Source organism: Tachysurus fulvidraco, chromosome 6, assembly GCF_022655615.1.
Source record: "Tachysurus fulvidraco isolate hzauxx_2018 chromosome 6, HZAU_PFXX_2.0, whole genome shotgun sequence".
Taxonomy (NCBI): domain Eukaryota; kingdom Metazoa; phylum Chordata; class Actinopteri; order Siluriformes; family Bagridae; genus Tachysurus; species Tachysurus fulvidraco.
The window spans coordinates 8,453,222-8,463,219 of record NC_062523.1 but is presented as its reverse complement, the minus strand read 5'-3'; the positions used below and the strand labels follow the sequence as shown (position 1 = coordinate 8,463,219).

Here is a 9,998-nt window from a genome sequence, read left to right as displayed (position 1 = left end):
GTGTGTGTGTGTGTGTGTGCAGATAAAGGAAACTACAAGCAGCTTTTGGGAGCGATGGACTACTCCTTCCTGTGTGCTTATGCTATAGGCATGTATCTGAGGTAAGAACTGAGTCACTGCTGCACCATCTCCATGATACCTTTAAACACATAGGAATCGCACACGTGTGCGTGTGTGTGTGCAAGCATGTGCATGTGTGTGTGTTGTGTGTATGACTTGTGAGACAATTGTTTGACAAATTTAGACCCATGTTGTTTGCTCAGTGTTTACTGTTGCTCCGTGTAGCTCCTGTACAACTGAGGAGACAAACTGTAGACATCTAACAGCTTCTAACAAACATGACTGACTTCACGTTCATACACTATTACTATAAGTCTTTATAAAAAAGTTGTAAAAATAGATAGATAGATAGATAGATAGATAGATAGATAGATAGATAGATAGATAGATAGATAGATAGATAGATAGATAGATAGATAGATAAAACAAACTAATGTAGAGTTGTAATTTTTTATTCACAGTACATGCAGTTTTTCACTCCTTGAAGTGTTACTTTGATGTCTACACACACACACACACACACACACACACACACACACACACACTGCTCACTTCTGTGTTTACTGAACTTCGCTAGAAAATATTTCCGGACAAATCTGACCCTTTCATGTCTTCTGCCTGTGAGATATGAGAGAAATAGCATAGTATTTACTTCTAGACGAAATAAATCATTGAGTTATGAATGTTATTAAAAAATACTGAAGCCCATAATATCAGTAGCTCAGTATGATATCATCGTATTGCTCAGCTCAGGTTCGCTCACATATCCACAGACACACACTTCCTCTGCGTTTGACTCTGCACTGATGTGTTTGTCATTGGCAGTGGGATTATTGGAGAGCGTTTGCCCATCCGCCTTTATCTAAGTGTAGGGATGCTGACCAGCGGACTGTTCACCTGCTTGTTCGGACTCGGATACGTTTACGACATTCACAACCTTGGATTCTACATCTTTGTCCAGGTCAGATTAGTGTGTCTGTTACAGGTTTAATGCTTTATGCATAAAACACACACATACACACACATACACACACATTCAAACACACATACAAACACACACACACACACACACACACACACACACACACACATACAAACACGCACAATATTCTATTAAATTTAGAATGCCTCTTGAATTAGCCTACCTTTTAATCAATGGATCTTTCTGTGTGTGTGTCTCTCTCCCTCCCACTCTCCCTCTCCCTCTGTCTCGTTCTTTCTGTCTCTCTCCCTCTCTCTCTCTCTCTCTCTCCCTCCCTCTGTCTTGTTCTCTCTCTCTCTCTCTCTCCCTCCCTCCCTCTCTCTCTCCCTCTCTTGTTCTTTCTCTCTCTCTCTCTCTCTCTCGCTCTCTTGTGCTCTCTCTCTCTCTCTCCCTCTGGCTCTCGCTGTCTCTCTCGTTGTCTCTCCCTGTCTTGTTCTTTCTCTCTCTCGCTCTCTTGTGCTCTCTCTCTCCCTCTGGCTCTCGCTGTCTCTCCCCCCCCCCCCCTCTCTCACACCCTCTCTCGTGTTACAGATTGCCAATGGACTGGTGCAGACTACCGGCTGGCCCAGTGTGGTGACTTGCATTGGGAACTGGTTTGGCAAGGGCAGGTGTGTAATAGTGTCAACATTTTGATCTATGAGAATGTTGCCTAATTGCAGACATTTCCAATATACTTTGTTTTTTTGGGGGGGGGGGGTACGATAATTTTGATATTCCTCACACACACACACACACACACACACACACACACACACACACACACACACACTCACACTCACACAGTTAGCTCCATCATCAATTATTGAATGAAGATGAGTTTGCTTTGAATGAAGAATTTAGGTTAATATGCTCTTTCTCACATTAATAATAAGAGAGAAATCTAACCATTTCACTATATGTAGGAATATATTCTTTACAAAGACACGTTTCACGGTTGCAGACACACCTACTGATCTTCTGTTTTTGTATTCAATCAGACGAGGTTTGATCATGGGGCTGTGGAACTCTCACACCTCTGTTGGGAACATCCTGGGTTCTCTGATCGCTGCGCACTATGTGTCGTCTAACTGGGGGATGTCCTTCATCGTCCCTGGCATCATCATTGCTGTCATGGGCATCGTCTGCTTCCTCTTCCTAATTGAGCGTGGGTATTGTTTTTGTTTTAAAGTGTGAGTGTGAGCGAGTGCGTGAGTGTGAGCGAGTGCGTGAGTGTGAGCGAGTGCGTGAGTGTGAGCGAGTGCGTGAGTGTGAGCGAGTGCGTGAGTGTGAGCGAGTGCGTGAGTGTGAGCGAGTGTGTGTGTGTGTGTGAGAGAGAGAGAGAGAGAGAGAGCGTGTGTGTGTGAGAGAGAGAGCGTGTGTGAGTGAGTGTGAGTGAGTGTGAGTGAGTGTGAGTGAGTGTGAGTGAGTGAGTGTGAGTGAGTGAGTGAGTGAGTGAGTGAGTGAGTGAGTGAGTGAGTGAGTGAGTGAGTGAGTGAGTGAGTGAGTGAGTGAGTGAGTGAGTGAGTGAGTGAGTGAGTGTGTGTGAGAGAGAACGTGTGTGCGTGTGTGAGAGCGTGTGTGTGTGTGTGTGAGAGAGAGAGAGAGAGAGAGAGAGAGCGTGCGTGTGTGTGTGTGTGTGTGTGTGAGAGAGAGAGAGAGAGAGAGAGAGAGAGCGTGTGCGTGTGTGAGAGTGTATGTAAAGGTTGGGGCTAGTGTGTGTGAGTGTGTGTGTGTGAGAGCGTGTGCGTGTGTGAGTGTGTAGAGGTTGGGGCTGGTATGTAATCTAACTGATTGCATTCTCTTGTTGTCATTTTAGACCCAAATGACCTGAAAGCAGCTATGACTCAAAATGCAGTCAATGGTCACCAGGCAAGTACACACTGTGTGTGTGTCTGTGTCTGTGTGTGTGTGTGTGTGTGTGTGTGTGTGTGTGTGTGTGTGTGTGTGTGTGTGTGTGTGTGTGTGTGTGTGTGTGTGTGTGTGTGTGTCTGTGTGTGTCTGTGTGTGTCTGTGTGTGTCTGTGTGTGTCTGTGTGTGTCTGTGTGTGTCTGTGTGTGTCTGTGTGTGTGTGTGTCTGTGTGTGTGTTTGTGTGTGTGTCTGTGCGTGTCGTGTGTGTGTGTTAATACTAGAGCCATGTTTAGACATAGTGAGCAGTAACATCAATAACAGTTGTTGAGGATCACTGAGGTCAGGGGAAGAAGAGAAATGTAAAATAAATCACGCTCACACATCATTTTACATTTACTAAACTGTGCTGTGTCTCTGGTAGAAGTTAAACAAAAGCTGGAACAGAGTTAATGGCCATACAGAGCTGTACCTGCAGTATAAACAAGGAACAAAAACAGAGGTGAGTCTCATCTCCTACACTGTCACCTGTTTTAACTCTAGCCTTTCTTCTTAATTTACTAGTGTGTGTGTGTGTGTGTGTGTGTGTGTGTGTGTGTGTGTGTGTGTGTGTGTGTGTGTGTGTGTGTGTGTCTCTCTCTCTCTCTCTGTGTGTGTCAGAGCTCTGATACAGAGCTGTTGTTGGGGCAGGACAGTGCAGGAGTGTGTGTTCCTGTTCAGCAGGTGGTCGTAGTGAAGAGCGAGGCAGAGCCGACTGCCATTAGTTTCATGGGAGCTTTACGCATACCGGTCAGTGACATCACACACACATACTCCTTTAACCAGAATTAAATACAGCATGTAAAAGTCTATCCATTCATAAATAAATACAAACTCCGTCCAAACACTACAATTAAAATTTGAGCAAATTCTGTACATGCTTTTATTTATTCCTTCATTCTCAGACCAAATTCTGAACCCAATGTTTAAGATTATACAACGATTAATATAATACAAAAGTTCTTTCATTCCATCCATTAACTTTTAGAATAAATCCATTCATCCGTGCACCAGGTAGTGGAAAAATTGACATCTAAGCATCCAACTAAAATGATAAAATTCATCCATCCATCTATTCATCCATCTGATATTATGCTGTAGTCTGTTTCCATGTTAAAGGGCTGATGACTGTTGATGTGTTGTACGGTAGACGACACCATTTTAATCTGTGTACAGTTCTTATGGAGTTCACTCTGAGCAAATCAACACACACACACACACACAATTCCTATTTATATGAATGTATACAGTTCATCCATCCATTTATCCATCCATCTACTCCACAATTCGCAGAATTCTATAAAAACAAATAAAAAAATTCATTAATATTTTGAATTCATATTTCCTTCACATTTCCACCCATGTATCCTCCACCATGTATCCACCAACCAGCACACACACACACACACACACACACACACACACACACACACACACACACATCTGCACAACAGTGCTTCAAAAATTAGACCAATGTTCATCCTTTATTCGCTCAGCTCTATATCTGCATTATCTCCATCGCATGAACATCACTCATGTGTTTAAGTGTGTGTATTTACTATGTGAGCATATATTATATCTGTGAATATACTGTATGCGGTATACATTATTCAACCCTGTGTGTGTGTGTGTGTGTGTGTGTGTGTGTGTTTAGGGTGTGGTGGAATTCTCTTTGTGTCTGCTGTTTGCGAAGCTGGTCAGCTACACGTTTCTATTTTGGCTTCCTCTCTATATCACTAAAACAGGTGAGTGTGTATCAGGACCAGGTATTTTTCTTTGTCTTACCTGGAATGTGGAATGTCGTCTTGTTCATCGCACAACTACACAAACCTGTTACTCTGCTCATTCATGGTCCGTTGAAACACTCAGCAGTTTCTGATTTCTTTGTTTTGTTGTGCGTCACAGCTCACCTTGATGCAAAGAAAGCTGGAGATCTTTCCACCCTGTTTGACGTGGGAGGAATCGTCGGTATGTAGAGCGACCTAAATTCCATCAGGGTCAGTTTAGGGGTCAGGCATTCACTTACCTCTGACAACATGGGGTGTGTCTGTGTGTGTAGGTGGAATCCTGGCAGGCGTGGTCTCAGATAAAATGGGAAAACGAGCCACTACGTGTGCTGTAATGCTGCTCCTGGCCGCTCCAACAGTATGTATCATTACAAAAAATTCCCAAAACCCCTTAATATGAACTTTATAAATAAAATCTAATTAATAAAATCATTTATTAATGAAATTATATTTTTTATATAAATATATATATTAAGGAATTTGGGCTTTTTTAAGTTTTTCATGTTCAGCACTGAATTTCTTTAAGAATCTTTAGTCATTTATAAGTATTTCTGACTTCCACGGTCAATATATTCATAGAAATGTTCCAAAAACTTTTTCTTTCTTCAAAGTTAATGATGATTTCAAACTCATATCTGCTCTCTAACACACCCTGTAAAACTCTGTGTAATTTTATCCTAACCAGAGGGAACATCATCTCACCCTGAAAGCCAACAGAGTCCTGACACATTTTATATCAGACTTGCGATGATAAAATAATAAAACGAGTTAAGGAATGAAACATAATTGTACATTTGTGATTAGTTTATAGCATAAGGTCATCGAAGATACACGTTAGTTTCTATAATCACTGATGGTGTAACAGTTATAAGCATTTGCTCCTTCACCACACTCTATTAATAAGATGAAACCTCCATCTGCTTACAGAAAGCTTCACCATATCAACGATTTACAAACGTTTTCAAACGTTGTGCTGTTTGTCTTACACATAAACTCACTTCAGGTCAATAGTGAGCACAGCTGTAATATGAAGACATTGTTGGGCTTAATGCGACTGATAAAAGTTCATTTGTGTCTGTTTTCTAGCTTTATGGCTTTTCCATGATGAGACAGTTTGGTCTGGGCCCCACCATCGGTAAGACTTCACTCCACTGACGTAACAGTGACGTAACAGTGACGTAACAGTGACGCAACTTATCTCTGTATCAAGGTTTCATGGTTCACGTTGTAGGAGTAAAAGTTTATTATTATTATTAAGAAGAAAAAGAAGAATAATTATAATGAGATACAATACGCAGTATCACTATTGGGCCAATACCAGCAAAAATGATTGGATTTGATATCAGAAGAAATCTGTGTGTAAACCTGCGAGCTGACGAGCCATGCTGTGTGTCATAGGCATGCTGCTGGTGTGTGGAGGGTTAGTGAACGGACCTTATGCCCTCATCACCACCGCTGTCTCTGCTGATCTGGTGAGTATTTGTGTTAATGTCCGTGTATTTCTCTGATACACTCAGAAATACTTTTGGCTCCCATCTTACACATTAATGCTAATCTTTTTATCTTTTTAATAAAATTACAGGGCACCCATAAGAGCCTTAAAGGCAATGCTCGTGCTCTGTCAACAGTCACTGCCATTATTGATGGGACAGGTTCTGTTGGTAAGTGTATCAGGTCTCTGTTCAGAATTTCTCTGTGATATTTAAACCGGTGTTTAGTGTCACACATTTAGAAATCTTGATAGGAATCGGACTCAAAAATGATCCCGGCCCGGGTTCCTTTCCGAGTCCCGGTTCCTCTCAAGATTTCATGCTCGTGGCGAGGAAATGTTTCTGTTTGGCTCTTTTGAGATATAAATCTACGCTGCTAAAATCAGGCTCTTATGGGTTTTCTTTCAAACCTCATGATCATTTTTACCTTAGAAACAATCTTAAGCATCAAAACACCAAAATATCTGCTGACATGTTTTATCACCTTTTTACCTGAATGTAGTCTAAATAAACCTAATCAGATAAATCAAATAAATAATTATATTTATATTATATTATAATATTATATATATTATAATATTAATATTAATGGATAATTACTGCATTTCAACATTTAAGCAAGATGTTTAGTTATATAACTCAGGCCAGGAAAATAGGAAGAGGTAGAAATCTGTTGAAACAAAGGCGGTATTTTAATAATTGCACTCATTTTATAAAACTAGTCACAAAGTCTTCTTGAAAAGTCACTAGATAGTTAAAGGACTTTTCTTTTGTGTCTGGTTTTCTCTCAAATTTCCTTTTCCAGACTCCTCAGTTTTGCTCCTTAATGTTATCCACAACCGGTTTTCTGTCAAGCTGTTTAATTCAATTCAGCTCGGTTCAGTTATTTTTCTTTTCCTTTGTATAGCGCGTTTAAGAACGCACATCCTCCAGAGCAGCTTTTAGCAATGCAGTTATAAAATATAGGAATATATAAAATATAGGTCTGAAAAATCGGGAACCAGCTGTCGATGTTGAGAAAAATCTGAAAAAACCTCATGCAGAACGTGTCTGAGCGTTTAAGTGGACGTGTAGAGCACATGTTTTAGATAAAAAATACAAAATGAATTATGTGTAGTTTTACTCGCATTCGTCCCTGACTTCTCAGACCCCCTTTATGTGTTTATATATACTGTACATTAGAAAACATCCATAAATATACGTATATGCTTCTTCTTATAAATTTACTTTAATCGATATTTTTTAGTCAAGGTCTCATTTTATCTTGTGTAAGCGAGGTTTCACTGATTTCCAGTGTTAAATGTTGTCTTACCCGTGTTTGTATGTGTATAGGTGCTGCAGTAGGCCCCCTGCTGGCCGGGCTGCTCTCTGCACACGGCTGGGATCAGGTCTTCTACATGCTCATGACAGCGGACTTTTTTGCACTACTGGTGAGTACGGCTCAGGTCGGCGCTGTTACCCGTGCGCTTTTGTCTTTGTATAATCTTTATTATCGTGTTTGCCTGCAGCTGTTGCTGAGATTGGTGTTCAAGGAGATGAGGTCGGTCAAGAACAGTCCAAGAGCGTCTGTCGAGTGAGTCCGGGTTTCCTGAAGCACATTTCTCTATATCTCAGTCTAAATCTAGCGCCTTAATCAGTGTTTGATCTTTCTGTTTTCCAGACTGAAGGAACACTGAGCACTTTACCCTACATTTATGTAGACTCTGGATGAAAGACATTCTGTCCCCAACGCTTCCCAAACCAGGACCACAGCTTGAATCTGTCCTCAGAAGCAGATCTGCGATTTGACTCGATTCTTTCCACTGTGCTTTGTGCCATTCCTGCAGTGTAATGGGGCGTAATTGAACCTTGAACTCTTTACCATTGTTGTAGCCTGAGTAGGAGCCTGTTACAAGCCTGCCTTCGATACTGAGCACAAGCCCTGCTCTAAAAAACTGCTTCAAACCAATGAACACCTGTAGACATTTTGAGCTCCTTTACATCAGTGAAGGATTCGAGCATAATAGAAATGTTTATCACTGCCATCACTGTCTGTTTTTAGTGTGTGTCCTTGTGTTAGGTTTCATCGAGTTAAATGGTACGAGGTACAGCTATTTATATTGATGATGTAATATTTATTCATGGAATACAAAAGCTTTTTAGACCTATACCGATATTTAAAGGTGCGGCGTCTAATTAGTTGTTTCGGACATACTTTAGGTCTGAAACACTCGCGATATTTAATAGATCTCGGTAGTTTCTTCACATTTGATTGCGCTATAATTTATTTCTGGGCCTGAAAATAGCTACACACCCCCAGCGTGGCTGAGACAAAACTGCTCAGCTCAACCCTTTCTACTTGAAAGGCTTATGAGGCAAATGCTGATTCAGTAATGTGACGATGCCGGCTTGTAAAAATGTTTTCATTACAGTTGCCGTTCCTCTCGGAGGCAGCGTGAGGCTCTAAAAGTTGCAAATTGCACCTTTAATGGTGTATTTTCACAGCTAATAAATTTATTCATGGGATAAACCTAATGGGCTTAAAAGATTAATGAGCTTAAACTGGAGATTCTACGGGAAAAAAAACTGGAGAAAAACAAACACAATCAGCGCGCTCGCACATGTCGGCTTGATGAGTTTCATAAACCAAACCGGTCTGGTTATTTTCCATCTATTCAAACTTCACATGCTTCATCAAGCACTTCTACATTATCCAGGACAGTTGTTGGACAGAGAAGACTGAGACAAGTGTCTAGGACTGTATACTTCCTCATGTTGCTAATGAAATGTTGCTAATAATCAATGAAAGTTTAAAGGACCTCCTTAGTGTGATGACGCTTGCATTACGCTAACCAGTGTCAATAGACTAGCATTCATTATTAGAAATATTTCTATATTTTTCAGGGGTTTTTTTTTTTTTCCAACTTGAATTTATAAATACTTCCGTTTTCTGCTGTCAGTACGTGCACGCTGTGAATAAAATAGGTTCTTCACCACTAAATATCCGTCGAAGCGCACGGACGCTGTACAGATATGAAGGATGTATATATGAGGGTGTAATTAATATATTGTTCTTCATTCACTTCTGCCTTTCTACAAACCAAAGTCAAAACCATCCATGTTATTTATATACAAATGTTATATTTGGATATTTAAATGCTGTGTTTTAAATACTGTGGTACAGAATGCATTGAGATTCAATGTACAGTATATCGTGAACGTTTGGTTTTGTTTTTCAGGACAAGGTTGAGATTCAGATTTATAGAAATGTTCCACTGATTCTTGATTTGTTTTGCTCAGATGCACAGTGTGTGTGTGTGTGTGTGTGTGTGTATGAGTGTTCTGTACTGTGGTGACATGAAGCCACTGAGGTTTTTTGTTTGTTTTTAAGATATTATAGGGACATGCACTATTGGTTTTCAGTAGTAAGTAAGTGTACATGATGGATGGAGTACACAGCAGGAAAACACAAGAAAGCTTGACACACAACTTGCCATTAAGCTGGACCCTTTGGCTTAAAAAGCCATGATGAAGAATGATTCAGTCGAACCCGCTCTGTGACCCATGTGTAAGTGGACGTCACACTATAGATGTTTGAATGTATTTCTGTGTGAATAAATCGCATCTAATTCTCTTCCTGTGTTACAACATGATTGTGCCTTGTTTTCTATTTTATTGTTCTTTGTATGGGTTTGTGTTTGTCATTTTTAGACTCCTTTTAGAAACTCACTGCAGTAGCTGTGCACTGTGCTGGGAAGTCACTTTGTATAAAGAAATTATAAAAATGAATGTGAACAAATCACATTTTTAATAAAGAGGAATATCAACTGTTTCAA

General features: G+C 40.4%; 1 protein-coding gene across 2 annotated transcripts in view; it reads left to right on the top strand.

Moving 5' to 3' along the window:
• The window catches only part of slc37a1 (solute carrier family 37 member 1), a 22,905-nt gene extending 12,907 nt beyond the window's left edge, over positions 1–9,998 (top strand). For both annotated transcript variants that reach the window (XM_027174682.2, XM_027174683.2), the window contains exons 5-20: positions 23–101; positions 886–1,021; positions 1,574–1,650; positions 2,020–2,186; positions 2,838–2,890; positions 3,292–3,369; positions 3,528–3,656; positions 4,561–4,651; positions 4,812–4,874; positions 4,966–5,051; positions 5,780–5,828; positions 6,092–6,165; positions 6,276–6,354; positions 7,516–7,613; positions 7,692–7,756; positions 7,844–9,998. In XM_027174682.2, coding sequence (XP_027030483.1) covers positions 23–101; positions 886–1,021; positions 1,574–1,650; positions 2,020–2,186; positions 2,838–2,890; positions 3,292–3,369; positions 3,528–3,656; positions 4,561–4,651; positions 4,812–4,874; positions 4,966–5,051; positions 5,780–5,828; positions 6,092–6,165; positions 6,276–6,354; positions 7,516–7,613; positions 7,692–7,756; positions 7,844–7,859 — 1,340 coding nt within the window. In that variant the 3' untranslated portion in view covers positions 7,860–9,998. The remainder of the gene's footprint in view (positions 1–22; positions 102–885; positions 1,022–1,573; positions 1,651–2,019; positions 2,187–2,837; positions 2,891–3,291; positions 3,370–3,527; positions 3,657–4,560; positions 4,652–4,811; positions 4,875–4,965; positions 5,052–5,779; positions 5,829–6,091; positions 6,166–6,275; positions 6,355–7,515; positions 7,614–7,691; positions 7,757–7,843) is intronic.